The 19,610-nt window shown below is 37.0% G+C and overlaps 1 protein-coding gene and 1 long non-coding RNA gene across 2 annotated transcripts; both read left to right on the top strand.

Moving 5' to 3' along the window:
- Window positions 1-8,660: 8,660 nt before the first annotated feature.
- LOC110756286 (uncharacterized) lies at window positions 8,661-10,600 on the top strand. Its single transcript, XR_015836066.1, has 3 exons — window positions 8,661-9,944; window positions 10,043-10,114; window positions 10,280-10,600. It is a non-coding gene; the product is annotated as an uncharacterized LOC110756286 (long non-coding RNA).
- Window positions 10,601-14,277: 3,677 nt separating this feature from the next.
- LOC110756292 (SNF2 domain-containing protein CLASSY 3-like) lies at window positions 14,278-19,538 on the top strand. The gene is made up of 4 exons (XM_021957701.2): window positions 14,278-14,475; window positions 14,757-16,370; window positions 16,455-16,616; window positions 17,525-19,538. The coding sequence occupies exons 2-4, from the start codon at window positions 14,793-14,795 to the stop codon at window positions 19,424-19,426; spliced, it is 3,642 nt and encodes a 1,213-aa protein (XP_021813393.1). The 5' UTR covers window positions 14,278-14,475; window positions 14,757-14,792; the 3' UTR covers window positions 19,427-19,538.
- Window positions 19,539-19,610: the final 72 nt, after the last annotated feature.

Here is a 19,610-nt window from a genome sequence, read left to right as displayed (position 1 = left end):
ACTTAAGATAATCATTGGTTTCCCGTTCACTCATTGTACATTTGCATGGGCATATAATCTCTCCATGTACTCGATTCGTGGCTCCAATGGTGTCAAGCATAGCACCCTCTACCATATTTTGAGCAATTTCATTATCATCTACTGCATGCTCTATCGGATTTGTCGACATCTCCCTCCGAATAAGGTTCCGTAAAATACAACAGACCATGATTATTTGGCATTGCATCTTTATGTGGTAAAATAATGGGCTCCTTAGTATAACTCATCTAGCTTTTATCAAGCCAAAGCAACGTTCTATTACATTTCTAGCGGATGAATGCTTCATGTTAAAATATTCTTGATGATTTTTAGGTTGATTTCCATCCCTCCACTTAGATAGATGATATCTTGTTCCTCTATATGGCGCAAGTAACCACTCACTATTCGTGTACCCTGTCATCTACAAGGTAATAATAGCTTAGCAACAAAATGAGAACTCTAATTAGCATATATATATATATATATATATATATAATGATAGTCAGCAACGCATAGTAAAATATGAGTCGGCATACTGCACAAAGTTACTTTGGTTAGATGAAAAGCTACACAATATTGTACTGCTTAATGGCTCATCTATATAGCTAAGTTCATTTAATTTTGTGTGCAACTAAGAAACCCATGACAATATTTGACCCCATATACAAGATACATGGCCAATAAGTAAACAAAAAGATACAAAATTATACAAGCAATGAGATTGAAGATTGCAATTACAGAACAAACAAACTTTGAATTGGCATGAAATTGGATAAGCATGTCACAATTTAACTTTTGTTTGAACTTATAAAGTAAATAGCTCAATGTTTTCAAAAACAAATAGGGAGGAATGTTGGTCCGTACGAAGGCTTCTTTTAGTTGGACAGTAAGAACCAAGTTTCAGGAGGACGTTAATTTCCGCTCCAAGGAAAAAAGAAAAGGATTTTGTGTCTGAAAACAACCAGGTATGGTCTCCCCCCACATGCTACACTCTGTTCAGAGAAACTCTTCGCTTACTTGTCGTGTGTCCTTACGGGCCCCTAGCGAGCTCACTTTGCTTTCACCTCCGAGAAGGTGCTTCTCTCGACTGCGGCCTAGAGGTGTCAAACGGGCCGTGCCGGGCCGGCCCGTCCCATTTAAACTCGTGCTTTTAACATTTTCGTGCCGTGCCGGGCCGGCCCAGTTAACTTAGCGGGCCGTGCCGTGCCAGCCCATTTAGTAAAATCATAAATCCCAGCCCGGCCCAAAGCCCATGTCCAAATTGAAACGGGCCGGGCCGGGCTCGTGCCGTGCCCGTGCTCGTGCCCGTGCTCGTGCCATACTCGGGCCCAAGAACCAACCCATTTAATTTGAATTTTTTTTCCCTTGATTTTTTTTCCACTACATAATTCATATTATAAACATAAAAAATATAATTAGAAGCAAGGAATGATGAACTATTTAAAAACATTAATCAATCAAACACCTAAACAATATGAAAGTTTGGAGGGCAAAAAAATAGCCTCATTAAAACCTTGCCTTAAAAAACCCCCAAAGGAGGAAAATCATATCAAGGAAAAAGAGTACCATTGTCCTCCCAAATTACACAAAATGGAAAACAAAATTAATCTAGGACACCAATGCAGTCAATCAAATACTTGTCCAAAATTAATCTCAACTAACTTTCTTCATTAAGGGAACTTGTGCTGTCATCTTCAAAATATGAGAGATCTTCATCTACAAAACTTTGAGTTCGAAAATCAGCATCTTCCCAATCCTTAAAACACATAAGTGCCTCGCATATTTGAGGAGTAAGCCTCGTCCTCTTTTCGTCCAGCACACGACCACCTGCACTAAAAGCAGACTCCGAAGCTACTGTGGACACCGGAGTTGCTAGTGCATCACGTGCCATAATGGAAAGCACAGGAAAGTTCTTTTCATGTGCTTTCCACCAATCCAAAATATTGAAATTATTTCTTTCTTCCTCAGTCATAAATTCAACAAATGCAGTATCCAAATACTTAAAAACTTCAGTACGAGAACTCATTACACTCTTTTGTTTTCCTTTGCTAGCAAGCATACCAAAAACAGCTGCACTACTAGATGAAGATGAACCAAATAAATGAACAGTTGGAGCAGTTTGTGTAGCTATTGTACCATCACTATATTTCTTCTCATACAACAAATAAGTATCATTGAATGTCTTCTGAATATTGGATATTGTAAGTGGTAAAGTAATTGATAAATTTCTTGAAATTTCAGTCAATATTACTTCCAAACCACTTACTTTAATTCTAGGATCCATTATTGCACCAAAACAAAAAGTATAAGGAATCTCTGTCCAATACTTTTTATATTTAGTTTCCATTTGCTCACAAATGTCTGTAAAATTACATGTAGTATCATATCTGTATTTAGCAAAGGTAGCACTAATTGAAAATAAATCATGAAGTGCAATAGGAGATGTGGGATAATAAACACCAGAACAGTTACATGTAGCATCATAAAAAACTTTGAAAAAGTCCACCAAAGTAAAGCATACATTCCACTCTTCGTCCCTCAACAGATTATCATTCATTTTATTATTGTAATAAAAATTGATGACATTGGTGTAACCTTTACAACTGTTAAGCATGTGATAAGTTGAGTTCCAACGAATATGCATGTCTTTTTTCAATTTTATAGGTTTCAAGCCATGAGAAATACAAAGGTGAGCAAAGTCTTGTTGTCTAGAGCTACTAGAAGAAATATAACCAATAGCATCCCTAATCAATTGAAGCTGTGTTTTAATAACTTTTAATCCATCTTGCACCATTAGATTAATTATGTGACACACACACCTCATATGAAAAAATTTCCCTCCGTAAGAAGGATGCAAAACATGTTTAAATTGCTCAATAGCAGAAGAATTATTGGAAGCATTGTCAAAAGTAATAGAAAATATTTTATGAGTAATATTATACTCCTTAAACACATTCATCATACCATGAAAAATAGAACTACCAGTATGTGGAAATTCAAGAAGACGAAACGCAATAATTTTTTTCTGCAACAACCAATTTTCATCAATATAATGGGCAGTAACACAAATAAAAGGCAAATTATTACCACCATCCCACATGTCAGAAGTCACAGCAATAGAACCCTTCAAATTAGAGAAAACATTTATCAATTTTTTCTTTTCCTCATCATAAAGTTTTACAACATCACCCCTATTAGTATTGCGAGAAACTTTCTTAAATTCTGGTTGCAAAGCCACTTGAACAAATCTTTCAAAACAACGATTTTCAGCAAAACGAAAGGGTAATTCAGCACATGCAATAAATCTAGCTAACTCAACTCTCATTTTAGCTTGAGAGTACTTAAATGAAGAGATTCCAGTATTTGCAGATAGTTGAGACTGCTTAGCATGATTATGACCATTTTTTTTAAGACATGCATTAAAATGCCTACGAAGATGCCCAGTACCATTTGCAGTTTTACAAGTCAAAGTATGCTTGCAATAAATACACATAGCCTTTGGAAGAATAGTCCCATCATCAAGTTTTTGGTCACAAACTTTAAAATGTTTCCAAACTTCAGAAGTTTTTTTTCTTTTTTTAACCTCAGTTTGATCAATGTTTTCTTCTTGAGTGTTTGATTCAAGAGACATCACAGCATGCATAGGTTGCTCCACATCATTAGAGGTTAAGTTATTTTCATGATTAGGCATGTCATCAGGATTAAGATGTTCACAATTATTATCATAATGCTCACCAAAATCAATATAATCTTGAGGATCCATTAACCAGAAAAATTAAATAAATACCTCCCTTTGTGATTACAGAATCTCCAGAAAAAATCTCAAATACCTCGAGGATCCATTTCAGCTTTCTGTCAAAATATATTCTCAATGGGGTTAATGTGTTGAGCTTTTTGTACAGAGTCTGTTAATTATATTAAGAAAAGAATGGTTGAAAATCCAAACCAGATACTTACCATTCAATTAGAACCCAGAAGGTAGAATCTGCAAAACCCACACCAAAAAATCAAAAAATTTAGACTGTTGTTTTGATAAATAATTAAAAATAAAAATAAAAACAAGATCAAACCCTACAATCAATGTTTCTCACAAATTTTGAGCAACCAAACATAGAAACTATATGTTAAAGCTCTTACCTTGCAAATCCAACTCTGTAGAATTAGAGAATTGGTTCGTGCTGATGGTTCGCAAGCTATTTAGATGCCTCCAACACAGGTTTTGGTTTATGATGCTATATGGATCTTCCAACACTGATTTGGGGTTTATATAGTTAGGGATATTTCCTAAAGATTTATGATATGAGAATATGCAGAAATCGAGAGGAAGAGTATTTGCAGATGGTTTGTTTACTGAAAATTCACGCATGGCCTCACGCATGGCCTCACGCCTCTCCAAGTTCCAACCCTCAACTGACTCCAGAGTCCAACAAAGTTGGTTCTGTTTGTTAAGTTATTATTAATGCTGGAGTGTTTCAAGTTTCAACTTTCAACTTTCAACGAGTCCAACTTCCAATTTTGTTTTTATTATTTTATATTTTATTTTCATTACTCAATTTTTTATTTGTTATCCCAACTTTTTTTTTTGTCTTAAAAAAATGCAATAGAGGATTGAAGCGGGCTCGGGCTCGGGCCGTGCTTGAAGCGGGCTCGGGCTCGTGCCGTGCTTGAAGCGGGCTCGGGCTCGTGCCGTGCTTGAAGCGGGCTCGGGCCAAGTCCATTTAATTTCGGGCCACGGGCCGGCCCGGTCCATTGGACCTTTTTTTAAATCCCAGCCCGGTCCAAGCTTTCGTACCGTGCCGAGCACGGCCCACTAATATTCGTGCTCGTGCCGTGCCGTGCCTCATTTAAACGGGCTGGGCTCGTGCCGTGCTGGGCCGGCCCGTCCCGTTTGACACCTCTAAATGCAATAGAGGATTGAAGCGGGCTCGGGCTCGGGCCGTGCTTGAAGCGGGCTCGGGCTCGTGCCGTGCTTGAAGCGGGCTCGGGCCAAGTCCATTTAATTTCGGGCCACGGGCCGGCCCGGTCCATTGGACCTTTTTTTAAATCCCAGCCCGGTCCAAGCTTTCGTACCGTGCCGAGCACGGCCCACTAATATTCGTGCTCGTGCCGTGCCGTGCCTCATTTAAACGGGCTGGGCTCGTGCCGTGCTGCGCCGGCCCGTCCCGTTTGACACCTCTACTGCGGCCTATGGCAGTTGCCACTCTATGCCCTTTCCCTTGGAGGGTGGCCGTAAGGACACACTTCACTCTAGCTCCAAGACCGCTTTGCTTTTCTATTCTCTGTGTTCCACTACTATCCCACCCTCAATCGAATCGAGCGGGGTTGAAAGCCTGATCTCCCGCCATAGGGGGCATTTCCGTATTTTTTTTAATTGAATAAGTGGGCGAGTGTTTGCGCACACTCGAGATAACAGACACACGTGTGCATGAGCCTACGCATGCATGTACGCGCGCACGATGATTCGTAAAAACCTTTGTCAAAACCCTTGTTGATAGGGATTACCCACAAATTGTGTTTATGCAGTTTTTCTTTACCAAAAATGTACGTTGAATGAGAATTCGAATCAATTTAAAATACAATTCTCAAGATAAGGTTTTTCCAATTCCATTTTTAAGCGTACGCGCGTGTGCACATTTAAAACAAAGAGAAATGGCAAACCGAGAAAGTTGCTGCTCCTACAGGTCGTACTTGCTATAGCTCCCAGGTTAATTACTAAGTAGCTTGGTCCTTGATATAAAGTAAATAGCCCAATGTTTCCAAAAACAAATAGGGAGGAATGCAGTCTGTACGAAGGGTTCTTTTAGTACGACGGTAAGAACCAGGTTTTGGGAAGACGTTAATTGCCCATTCATGGAAAAAATAAAAGGTTTTTGTGTCTAAAAAAGCCAGGTATGGGGCCTCCATTCACAAGCTATACTCCATTCAGAGAAACTCTCCACCTACGTGTCGTATGTCCTTATGGGCTCGTTTGGTACACCGTATTAGACTTTGGATAGGAGTAAATAGTCTATGTCATGTGTTTGGTGTCAACTTGTATTATTTAATTACCCAACTATTTTATACGGGTTGGGCTTTTAATACTCTCCTTACCTGACTAACTAATACAACCCACACACCCCGGATTAGATAATACACGCTTAATTATACGGCTAGGGAAATAGAACACGCGTTCTACGAAAAAAGTCAGACGCTCTTTTTTTTTTTTTTTTTTTTTTTAGGTGAGACCCAAGGGTATCCACCGCCGACAGTAGTGACTAATCCCTTTCGCCGCGGAAGCTCTCCCAATGGAGGTAAACGGTTAGCCACAAAATGCGCTCCATTCCCATGGGCGGGGATCGAACCCCCAACCTCATGGTTAAGGAATGAGGTGAGCTACCACCACACCACATCTTCTTCTCCCTAGGATTCTTCTCTGCTATATATCTTCTCCACATGTTATTTTCTTCACTCTTCTCCAGGTATCCATCTCTCACTCTCTCTCTTTTTCATACGCTCTCCAATATGCTTATTCTTACTTCTTCTCTATTCTTTATATATTTCAATTTTATTAAATTTTTGTGGAAATTAGGTTATTAATTTTTCTTTTTTGACATTTTTTTTTAATCTAATGTTTTCTTTGTATGTGATATATTGATTCGACGTTGTGGGAATATTTAGATTGTTGGTATTAAACAGAGTAGTGCTAGTTTTCGTCCAAAAGCAAACAACTGTGCTAGTGTTGGTAGTTTAGTTGAATACATACATACTTGACGATTAGGAGAGCAAAATTACAAAATTAAAATTGTATGAACCTGAATTCTAGGAACCTTTTTTTTTTTTTTTCTAGGTGACCATGGGCCCTTTATGATGTTTTCCTCTTGAACCATTCTTGATTAATAAATTTTCTCTTTTCCTTTTCTTTTTACGATTCCCAAGCTTGTGGCCTTGGCTCTTTTGATTGCAATGCTTCTGTTTTGCTACTACTTTCTCCTTCTTCTTGTTGTACATGGAAACCTTGATGTCCAGTACAGACATACGCAGATCTATATTCATAATACAATTCTAATAGTTAAACCACATATATTTCTGTATATGCAAGTGGGATGGTATTTTGTAGTCTTATGTCATGTCTCAATTTCCATTAAAATTATCAAAGATTTTTATTTTATTTTTAAAATAGTCTAATCTGATGTTATCTGGAACATCACCAAACACAGTATAACTTAGTCAGACTATTTAACTGGAACAGCACCAAACGCCTTATAATATTATGGATAAAGAGTCAGTACTCTCCGGAACAGATTAATACTATCCGACGGAAATTAGTCAGTACAGTCCGACGTACCAAACGAGCCCTATGGCCCCTTAGGGAGCTTGCTTGTAATACCCCGAAAAATTCATGGTGGATTTTCATATTTTAATGAAAAATAATATTATGGTGGAGAATAATTATGGGTATTTTATCAACTGATTTTGGATTGAGATTATTAAATTAAGTGTGTTTAATTTCAAGTTGGAAAAATGACCAAAATACCCCTATGTATTAAAATTACTAAAATACCCTTGTAGGATTATAAATAATTTTTTTTTTTTTCAAAGGTGAAACGTGGAGGGCATCAAACCACCCTCCTCTCATTCTTCCCCTCTTGCCTCAAGCTTTCATATCCACCATTTTATGAAAGGATGAGTCACCTAGTCTAAAATGGTGAGTCACCTAGCCTAATTAAGATTCTTAAATCATGAAATTATTCTTATCCTCATCATTCATTGTATCATCACTCTCTTCCTCATTCACAATGTTTTCATCCTCATTCTTCTTTTGTTCCTCTTCAAAATCCAAAATTCGTCACTTCCTTGGAGCAGCCGAGAACTCAAATTTCGGAAGCTCAAATGTGAAAACTTCCTTCATAAAAGTTGTTCATTTACGTAATTCCTATAACATTCTCCGATTTCAGCTCAATCCGACTAGCATAGGCTCTGAAAAGTTGGTATGGTCACAATAAGTTTACCATTTCCTGATTTCACAGTAGTATGCTTAGTTTCAATATGTTTATTTGATTTCCTATACTCAAATAACTTTGGTTCCTTCATCAAAGTTGTTTGAAATCCTGTCTACTAATATATCAAAATTTTAGGTTGATCGGATTTCTATAGCCACCTTGGGAATGTTTAGAGTGGAACTTGTTTATAGTCTTCAACCTTAGTTCCTTCCCTTGGTTTCAGTCCAGAACACTCATTTTGAAAGCTCAAAACACTATAGTCTCTTCATGATAGTTACTCCAAATTCTCCTCTTTATAACATATACAAAGGTCAGCAAAACATAACAATTAGGGCCCGTCTGGTAATGTTTTGGGAGAATGTTTTTAGAGAATATTTTTAGAGAATGAAAATAAGAAAACAAATTTGCATTTTCAGGAAATGAAAATGTGTCTGGTAGATTAATTTGAAAACATCTTTAGAAAATAAAAACAGTGAAAATGTGTCTGGTAGTACAATTGTTTTTCAGGTGTATTTTTTATAATTTCAGTTCTTTTTTTTTAAATTATGATATTTTTAGAGGCTAAAATTATTATAAATAATGAAAAAAAATTAAAGGCCAAAAACTATCTTATCTCCTTTCTTTTTTTTTTCTTCTTTTTCTCCTTTTCTCTCTTTCCTCCTCTTTTCTTCTTCTCTTCCTTCACATGGCTGTTTCTTTTTTCTCTTTTTCTTCCTCATTTCTTCTTCCTTTCCTTCCCAAGGCCGTTTTTTTTTTCTCCTTTTCTTCCTCTTTTCTTCTTCCTTTCCTTCTCCACACACTCCTTCCTTCCATGGCATGAATCCCATACACCCACCCATCACTCTCTCTCTCTCTCTCTCTCTAGTTTCACTAATTAATGGTTGTGTTGGTTTGATTGGGTGATGATGGTGGTTGTGTTGGGTATGTGGTGGTTCTTCTTCCTCTCTGTTTTTCTTTTCTTTTCTTTTTCCTTTGTATTTTTTTTTCTTAGTTTGCATATTGTGTTATTTTGGATCGGAGAAGATGAGAGGTCAAGAAGAGAAGGGTGAGAGAGGAGAGAAGAATTTTGGTTTTCGGTCTGAGAAGGAGAGAAGATTGAGCGAGAGATGTGTTTTGAGCGTTTGTTTTATGGGAGAACAAAAACATCTTTTTTCTGTTTTGTAGAAGTAAACGTGAAGTTGGTCTCATTTTATAAAAACATTTTCAATGTTTTCTATTTTTTCCCACCGAACACGTTTTTGCTTTGTTTTTTTTGTTTGAAAATGAAAATGGGCCTTTAAAACGTAAACGAACGGGGCCTTATAACTCTCTGAAAATTGGTATGAACAAAACTTGTTCATTAATTATGTTCAATTTCTTGTTATAGATGTGTACTTTTTCTCAAATGGCTTGTTACTTATCATTCCATTGATCAAATTAGCCACTATCATCTCAAGTAAATGATTCTTTGAAGGTATGAAGCTCATCTTCATATTGTCTCTTTGAGTACTAGTTGTAAATCAAGTGTTGGTTAGAATGCCCCAATGACATATATCTCTTTCAAAGTGTGTTTCTATGAAGTTCTAGATCATTTCGATGTGATTTTGTACCAATTTCATTCTGGGATTTTGTTACATCAAAATTGATATTTCAAGGGTTATTTCAAAGTTGGTTTTGTGCCATTTGAATTTAAATTGATTTTTTTGTGAAATTTCAAAGGAGAGACTATGATGTTGGAATTGTTTTGATTCTATCGCTTGCCCTGTTTTGAATAGTGAACGACCTTCAATTGCGCTTCACCACCCCCCCTGTGGGTAAAAGCTTATATAGCTGGTTGACCAAAATGAGGATCCCAAATTGCATGAGCAATAGGTCCCTCAGGTTTGGCGAGGTAAATGTATTAAAAAGGGACAAATTTTATCGGATGGTGTTGCTACGGTTGGCAGCGAACTCGCCTTGGATGCCAAGGTAAAAAATTAAAATAATTTTTCATCAATCCAATCACCGTTCATGTTTTTTCTTTTTCTTACCAATCACCACTACACTTTTTGACCTTGGTTCTGTAGGAGCAAGTCAGAAAGATTGAGAAATAGAACCATCTGATTTGATTCGTTCTATAGCGGGGTCTCGAAAAACAAGTAATTTCTGCTGGGCCTCAATTCTTTTTTTAGGTTCATTAGAGTTTTTATTGGTTGGAATATCTAGTTATTTTGGTAGGAATTTTATATCTTTATTTCCTTCTCAGCAAATATATATATTTTTTTTTCCACAAGGGATCATGATGTCTTTCTATGGGATCACAGGTCTTTTTATTAGCTCCTATTTATGGTGCACAATTTCGTGAAATGAAGGTAGTGGTTATGATCGATTCAATTGGAGCTTATCAGTAGAAAAGAATCAATTTAGATAGTCTTTTGTGGCTCTGGTGGCGACTAGATCAATATGTTATTACTTCAATAGAAACTCTTATCGAAGTTCACTATGAATCTTTGGGTATCTATCATGATATTTATGGGCACTATCTAATAGTATAAAAATTGAGGGGAAGCTGTTGAGAGTTATCATAGAATGAGTACCTCGATTTAATATTTGTACCTGTTATTTATTGTTTTATATTAATATTTTAACTTTACCCTTATATTGTTATAAAGATATGGAATTGATATTCCTGGTATAGTAGATGCTATTACCACTTTTGGGCAACTTATTTTTTTAATATTATAAATACTAAAAATATTATTAATTTCTTTATATATAAAATATTATAAATACTAAATCAATTATATTTAATGCGGATGTGGATACAGTCGAATGGTAAAATTTCTCTTTGCCAAGGAGAAGACGCGAGTTCGATTCCTGCTATCCGCCCAGGATAATGGGTAAATATATGAAATTTAATTAAATATTTAATAGATAAAGCATTAAGTATAATACGGGTCGATTATTCAGGGTGTTCTGTCATTGTCGTAGGTCATTCACTTTCATTACATCAATGTGGATTGCCTTGCGAAATAGCAATAAACCTTTTCCAGACATTTGTAATCCAATATTGAAATAATTTCAAAGACTTTCGTAATTTAATGTGGTAAAAATTTAGTTTACATGATGACTTGACGTAATGGAAATATTGAGGATCATTTGCTAGCCTATTTATTAAGATATTATTACCACCAAATTATTATATTTTACGTGGTGAATATTTCAAACCATTACTGCGTCCTTATTGGTACGGAATGGTAGACTAATTTTTTATTATCTTTAAGAGATGCAATTTTGAGAGCAACTCCAATGCAATGATGTAAATTAGGGATGTAAAAACCACATTTATATACCGTTTGCATGTCTAGGGGACATAAATGTATTTGGAAATTAGGGATGTAAATTAAGGATGATCTTAATGAAATTCCTCTAGATTTTCTGTTATGGGACTTGTAAATTTAATTTTATACCATGTTTTACCATTTCCACAACTAAAAATTTACTTTATCTTGTATCGGAAAAACCTCCATAAAGAAACTATGTCTACAAGCACTGGCGGATCCACAGAGGCGTAAGGAGGTGCAGCTGCACCTCCCCTCACCGGAAACTTCCTTGGGGATGCCTGAATTTGCCCCGTCGCTAGTGCCCACCAATTGTTCGACTAAATGCCTCAAAGACGTTGTATTGTTTGCTGCTGTTTGAGACCCTGAATATTTATCTTATATTGTTGGGCTCGATCTCACGAGCATGTAGGAGAAAACAGTTCATCAATCGGAGCTACACAACCAAAGTTATGAATTTTCGAAGTTTTTCTTGAATATTTGAAGTTATGTTGCAGAGGAACAGTTTAAGGAAGAAGAAGACTCTGCGTCAGCGCTTCTGATTTTGATTCTTTTTTAAATGGCCCAATAGCAAGCCAACACATGTCTATTTCTAATTGGCCTAGCTTAAAAATTCATTAAATACTCATATGTGTGCCAAAAAATTCACCGAAAATTACCCCAAACTTCTAATCACGTGTACATTTATTTCATGACCTCCAATTTACATGTGCTTTTGGTTAGATTAATTGGTAAATTTTGGTTAGATTAATTGGTATTAACTTTTGTTAGATTAATTATGTAATTGACATGGATTTTGTTCATATTTGATATGAATTTTGGTAAACTAACTGTGTCAATGACAAGGATTTTGTTCATATTAATTGATATCCATATAGACTATAATCAATTAGTTGTAGACGTAAAACTTTTATTTGTTTTAATTATGAGTGACATTTTGCACCTCCCCTGAAAAATTCCTGGATCCGCCACTGTCTACAAGTGTTGTTAGTGACAACTTTGGCTATAGCGAAAGATTGTTAAAGTTAGAGTTGGCAATGGCCACAAATACTTAAAATTTTGATCGATGAAGGAAAATTATTATTTTTAAACGGTTGAGAAAAATTAAAAGGAAAAAAAAACAATGGGATTTTTTGTTTTGCTTTGGTAAAAATCAATGGGTTCAGTAAAAGTGAAAAAAAAAAGCACTTTAGACAATTAAAAAAGAGATGACACATGTCACTTTGTGGTTGAGCCATAATTGAAGGGAATGAGGAGTTCCTCCTTAGATAGAGAAAGGAAGCATTGTCCAAACAGAAACCCATGCCAAAAAAAAAAAAAAACTAAAGGAAAATGAGAAAAAGATAGGAAACTTCAAGCCTTGCCACAATGTGGTGGGTTGCCATACTCAACTTTCATGTGCTTTGTAATTTTGAATATTTTTTTACTTGGATAATGAATGAATTTTTTTTTTGTCAATCTCATTCTTTTATGTTCTTTTTGGTAATCAAATAGGCAAAAAAAGGAAAAGAAAAAAAGAATCAAAATAGGAAATTGTATTGAAAAATTGATTAAATCGACCAAATTGATTCAATTTTTAATTTTCAATACAAAAGCAGTTCAAGATTCATTTTTAAATTTTGCATTCCAACTTTTCCGAATCGACAATTCATGCATTTTTATGGAATTTAATTTGTTCATCTATGTATTTGATTTTAATTAAATGACTTATCCATTTTTTATTTTGCATATTTTTTTACACGCGCAATATTTGAAGAGGAATATTCAAATATGTTCCATTCCCCATCACCTATAATACAAATGGATTTGGAATTTACCCTTTTTTATTTTATTTTTAAAACTAGATGATTTTCGGACCTATCCCAAAATAAGAAATATCATTATTATGCAAATATTTTGAGTAACTCATCCAACTCACCATGTCAGAAAATCAATAAATAAGAGGTGTTCATTGTACATTTTCAATTAACTCCAAATTTAATTATTCTTATCTATGTTTTGGCTTTGAAGTGACCTTTGCAATTCAATACCCAAACAAGCAAAAGAGTAAAGACCCCCAACCCTCTTGTACTTTTTATTCTCTATAAAAACAAAAAACCATGCTCCAAAAAAACAAAAAAACAAAAAAATTGATTGTAGGACTACTTGTCATATATGATATATAGCCGTATAGGTCTCTATCTACCCCGGAGATTAAAAGAAAAGTAATATATTGAGTGGTCAGAGTTCGTGTCTTATCCTCATTGGTTGAGAAATATTTAGTCTTTTTCTTTTTATTAGTCGACATGAAGTTCTTTTTTTCATTTGTCATCATAAATTATCATCAGAACCACTAAATAATTTAGAGGATAAAACCCAAAGAGATGACCAAAATAGATAAATTTAAATTAATCAACAAGAAATTATAGTAGGGGTGGGCATGGTTCGATTCGGCTTGTTGCTTTCTTTATCATCATTTATAATTTATGGAATATTAGTTGAGAAAAACCTACCTTTGATTCAAATTTCAATAAAGCCAGCTCTTAATTTATTGATTCACAAACCAAGTTCAAATCAAGCCCTTAATATTGTAAAAATAAATAAAAATTTACCATTCCACATAATAAATACAAATCCAAACCTCTTGATTTCTTATAAAAAAAAAAACCTCTTGATTTTTAAAAAAATTAAAAATTAGCAGGCGGATTGCTTATTAAGGAAGCCAAATACAAGAAAGAACTGAAACACAAAGAAAGATCTTAACCGTTCGTCTGCCGTCCTCTCCTGACGTGGACACCATCCAGACCCTTGATTGTTCCACCAATCACCGCTCTAGTTAGCAAGCACCAAACCTCTCGGCTGTCTGTCTATTTTACTGTTATACCCCCTCATACCCCCTCGCGTCCTTACTACTTCTAGGCCAAGGAAGGGTAGCTTTGTCCGAAAAGAATTTCTCACTTACAGACCCCAATTATTTGACCTCGATGATTCAACTCTCAAAAGACCCAAAATTCAACACTTACGAAGAAAGAAAGAAAGAAAAGCGTCCTTTTGCCTAAAGCTCTCTCTTCGCTTGGCGTGGCGTGCATGCTCTGAAGCTCTCTCTCTTCGCGCCCTTTTGCCTTCCTCTAGTCCTGGTCACGGTCACGAAGCTCTCATTGTGCTCATCTCTCTCTGCAAGTTCGCCATTTTTGCTGCTTGTAAGTATCTCTGTCTCCCTACCACTCTGTTTTGCTGTTTTCTGGTGTGTATATGCATGCGTTGTATGATTTTTGTGTATGTGGGTGTGCGATTTGAGGGAAAAGAGCTGGCTTTGTGATGAGTTTTCTTTGGTGAGAAAAATTGAATTTTGGGGTTATTGTGATAGGCTTTTCTCCTTGCGGTTGCTTGTGTATGTGTATATATATACATATGCATGTGTTAGAGCTGATTTTTGTGTGTGATTTTGATGTAAAAGAGCTGACTTTTAGATATTTTTTAGTGATTTTGGTGGAAAAGGTTCAATCTTTTGGTGCTCATGGACTATAACGCGCCTGTAGCAAAGAGGACACGGCTAAGTGAAGAGAAATACTGGAGGGAGTTGTGGGAGAAAAAGGCTGGGAAACGAAAACTCCGTGATGGGTCTGATAAGAAAGGGAAATCACGTAAGGGGTCCGAGGCATGGGATTGTGTCTCTGTGGATGACTCTGAGGAGAATGAGGAAGCCACTGTGAGTCCATCCACGGGAGGCAAGGACAAGAAAAAGGGTGGGAAAAGAAAATCTGCTGAGGGGTCTAAGAAACAGAGGTCTGGTTGTGATGATTCTGATGAGTGTGAAGATCCCAGTGTTGAAATCATCAGCGAAAGTTCATTTGGAAAGCAAGACAATGATTCTTTGGGTTTTGATAGTGTTGAGAGTGCAGGATCAAATGGAAAGAAGTCTAACTCTGTTGCTGTGGACATGGAGAATTTTTTTCCAGTTGAAGTGGAGGATAGTGATGATGAGGTGGTGTATTTGGGTGAAGGGAAAGTAGGAGGTTTTGGTTGTTTGAGTTCAGAGAGGAGTGATGCCTGTGAGGATGCTGCTTCTGATGGCACCACTGAGGATGCTGCTTCTGATGGCTCAGATAAATCTTGGAAGAGTAGTTCTAGTGAGGATTCTATTTCTCATGCCTCAGGTGAATCAGATGATGAGGCTTTTGAACCAGAAAACTCAGAAAGTTCTGTATTTTCTGAGTCGTCGAATTCATGCGGTGAAGAGGGGCATGATGATGAAAGAGAGGTTACCAAGAGAAGTGGGAAACCAGGAAAGGGGAAAAGTGTTGAGGAGAAGAAGGGGCAGGACATTGATGCTAGTGAGATTGCAAAAGGAAGTGGGAAAGCAGAAAAGGGGAAAAGTGTTGAGATTGGTGTGAGGAGAAAGAGAAGGGTTGGATTGGATATGTCAGTTGATGCAGATGATGACATTGATAGCAACAAAGATGATCCTATTCATTCTGCTCAAGAGTTTAATAGTGTGGCAAAACGAACTCGTTCACGAGTTAGTCCAAGAAGTGAAAAGAAGAGAATAGAATCTGGAACTGTAAATGATAATGAGGATTCTTCTTCTGGGTATGATAATGACAATGAGGATGTGGATGACGCCAATTGCAGTGGTCCGAGAACTAGGTGCCACGAAAAGAAAACAGGGTCTGATGATGATAGAAGAAATTATGAAAGTGACAAGACCTATGGTGGTAGTCCAGAAACTGAGCGCAGTAAATGGAACGATGCCCAGAGAGTGTGCAAGAAGAATAGAAGGGATATCGGGAATCTTACTAACAGAAGGTCCATGTGGGCAAAGAAGGATTGCAATGTTTTAAAGATTCTTGTAGATTCCATTTATGAGAAGGGAGAAGGGACACTGAAAGGGTCAGTTTCCTTTGGAGATGAAGGCCATAAAGATGAAAGAAATCAACCAGAATCTGAGATGACAACTCTTCCACTTAAGTTCAGTTTTGGGGAGCAGTCAACTGTACCAAAGAAGTCAGAGTGTGATCCAGAAGAAAAAGAACTATGGGACGACCTTGAATTTGCTCTCAGAGCTTCTGAGATTGATTCCTCTGATTCTAATGTGGTAGGTTGGTTCCCCTGATCTTGGAAAGTACATTTTTGTTTCTTGCACAAGATCTTTTATTGTAAGTGAATGTTTGATTTGCAGGTTGAAAGTCAAGATTCACTCCCTATTGCTGATGAAGTTGAAACAGTAGCTAGCCTCTGTAGGCGAGGGGTTCATCAGCTTATACTTGATGAAGAGATTGGACTCAGATGCAAGTTTTGCTCTTATTTGGATCAGGAGATCAAGTATATTTTACCAGACTTCGTAAGTCCTGCAATTGTCTTATGCATGTTCCTTTCAGTTAAGATTCATTATGTTAGCATTTTTCGATTGCACTAAAACTTAGAATCTAGTTATTATTATGATAACACTGAATGTAGAGCATTCTGTATTGTTTGGAACATGCTTAGGATGCATCCTTTGTTGGTAATTTTATCCATATAAGTTTTAGATTTAGAGACTTAGAGCAAGGGCTTGCTTGCCTAGCTGAGATCCAATATTATATATATATATTGTTTTGGTTTGGGTCCGTTATTTGGAATGAAACTATGACGTGTTGACGTTTCTTTCCCTGTAACTTGAGTTGGCCAAGTTTGATTGGATCTGAGAGCAAACTCACTGTTCAAGCTGTTGACCCAATTGACATATTTCAACTGTTGTTTGTTATTATTAGATTTTTATTGTATTTTTGAACACCTCTTGCATATGCTCGGACTTGATCATTGATTTAATTCATTTGGTTACTCAAGGCTTCTGGTCTTTAACTTGACAGTAATAATTTTTTGGTGTATGTAACTTGACAATGACAATGCTTTCTTTCTTTGATATTGAGTGGGTCCTTCATCCTCGGACGGGGTTATTTAATGATCTCATTGGTGGGCCATTATTACTTCTAAAGCTGCAACTTGTTGATTTTAGTCTTTCAAATCAGAATTATCAAGTTAGTTATGGTGACTGTTCTTGTTATGTTTGTGGCCAATCTCTATTTTTTGTTAAGGATTTCTTGAGTCTCGTCAAATATGTTGCTTTGAATGATTTAATATATAGGGTCTGATTTTCCGTTCTTCTTTTACTTTCCTTGTCTGCTTTCTGATACTCTGCGCTTATCAACTTAATTGTCATGCTTTAGCATATCAGATATGTGATTTTTCCCATGTGTATGTTCATTCCAGATTGACTGCCCTTATGGAAGATTTGGCACAAGAGGCTCTGAAACAGACAACCGGTCTATCTTTGATGAGCTTCAATCTCATGTTTCTGATTCTGATCGCCATTCTGGCTGTAATTCTCATCCTCATGTTGAAGGCACAGTGTGGGACTTAATTCCTGGTGTTAAAAGTAGTATGTATCCCCATCAGCGTGAAGGATTTGAGTTTATCTGGAACCATATAGCGGGTGGTATTTATCTGGACAAGTTGAAAAAGCCAAGTAGTGTTGGTGGGAATGGATGCATCATATCACATGCGCCTGGAACAGGAAAAACTCGCCTGACCATTGTCTTTCTCCAGACATACATGGAGTTATTCCCAGATTGCAGGCCACTTCTGATTGCTCCTCGTAGCATGCTCCTTACGTGGGAAGAGGAGTTCAAAAAATGGAAGCTTGACATTCCGTTTCACAATCTTAACAACTGGGAGTTATCTGGCAAAGAAAATCAAACAGCTGTAAATTATGTGATGCAAGCTCAAGGCAGTAAAAGTGTCAACATAGAAAGCAGACGAATGCTGAAGTTGTATTCCTGGAAAAAGAAGAGAAGCATCCTGGGGATTAGTTACAGGCTGTTTGAGCAGCTTTCTGGAGCACAGAAAACTGGCTCAGTTGATGAAATGGGGAAAATCCTTCTCGAGTTTCCTGGTCTTGTAGTGTTTGATGAAGGACACACTCCTCGGAATGATCAAAGTCATATGTGGAAGGCTTTGTCAGAAATCAAAACAAAAAGGCGCATTCTTCTCTCTGGAACTCCGTTTCAGAATAATTTTCAGGAGCTCTTCAATACAATCTGCCTCGTGAGGCCAACTTTTGCAGCCTCGATTGAGTCTACTAAATTCAGTAGAGATCTTCCCAGAAACCGAGGCCGGAAAAGCAATGGAGAGAAATGGAAATGGACTTCTCTGGCCAGCAGTAGTGGAAAAGTTGTCGATGACAAAGAAAAACATGCTACAGAGGTCAAAGCTCAGATTGCGCCATTTGTCCACGTCTATAAAGGTTCTGTGCTGCAAGATAGTCTTCCCGGGTTAAGGAACTCAGTTGTTGTTTTACACCCAACCCAGCTACAGGAGAGGTTTCATAAGAGAATTCAAGTGGTGAAGGAACTGTTTCGATATGAAAACCTAGAGGCTTTAATATCTTTTCATCCTTCCCTCTTGCTTAAGGAAGATGCATTTTCTGCTGACCAGGGTAGGTTACAAGAGCTTAAATTAAATCCTGATGCTGGAGTGAAGGCAAAATTTGTGATGGAACTCATCCGGCTCAGTGATGCTTTGAAAGAAAAAGTTCTTGTTTTCAGTCAGTACATTGATCCCTTAAACCTTACAAGGGATCTTCTGAAATCTCAACTTCAGTGGACTGAAGGGGAAGAGGTGCTGTATATGGATGGAAAAAGTGATATGAAGCAGCGTCAATCCTCAATGAAGGTTTTCAATGATCCATCTAGCAAAGCCAAGGTATTATTAGCTTCAACTAAAGCATGTTCTGAAGGCATAAGCCTTGTTGGAGCTTCCAGGGTTGTATTGCTGGATGTCACATGGAATCCATCTGTGGAGAGGCAAGCAATATCCCGTGCCTACAGGCTGGGACAGAAGAAGGTTGTGTTTGTCTACCATCTCCTCATGGACCGAACTAATGAAGAGCATAAATACAGTCGCCAAGTTGACAAGAGTCGTTTGTCTGAGTTGGTGTTTTCTGAGTCAGACAAGAAGAAGGTTCTTGAGAAGGAAATCGGAGCCACAGTTTCTGAGGATAAAATCTTGCAAGAGATGGCCCAGCACGGGAAACTGAAGCACCTATTTAAAAGCATAGCTTTACTGCATGAAGACATATACTTTGAGCAGCTAGGCCTGTCAACTTTTGGTTAAGACACAGGCACACATTGTAACCCAATGACTGTTTTCAACTCTTGGTTCGAACAAATTTTGCGCACTTTATGGTTTCTTAGCTCCAACATTTATGCATTGCCTTGCCTCCAAATTATTGATTTGGATCTCTAGAGAGGTTGACATTTGCCTCCAAATTATTGATTTTCCTTTTGGTTAAACAAGA

The sequence above is a fragment of the Prunus avium genome, chromosome 5, assembly GCF_965620075.1.
Source record: "Prunus avium chromosome 5, drPruAviu1.hap1.1, whole genome shotgun sequence".
NCBI classification, from domain to species: Eukaryota; Viridiplantae; Streptophyta; class Magnoliopsida; order Rosales; family Rosaceae; genus Prunus; species Prunus avium.
This window is presented reverse-complemented; position numbering and strand designations above follow the sequence as displayed.

What these genes read in the sequence shown, in the direction of transcription:
- LOC110756292 (XM_021957701.2), top strand. Translation starts at nt 14,793, where the DNA reads ATGGACTATAACGCGCCTGTAGCAAAGAGGACACGGCTAAGTGAAGAG. An exon ending in ATTCCTCTGATTCTAATGTG is followed by an intron (nt 16,371 to 16,454) that starts GTAGGTTGGTTC and finishes TTTGATTTGCAG; the next exon opens with GTTGAAAGTCAAGATTCACT. An exon ending in AGTATATTTTACCAGACTTC is followed by an intron (nt 16,617 to 17,524) that starts GTAAGTCCTGCA and finishes TGTTCATTCCAG; the next exon opens with ATTGACTGCCCTTATGGAAG.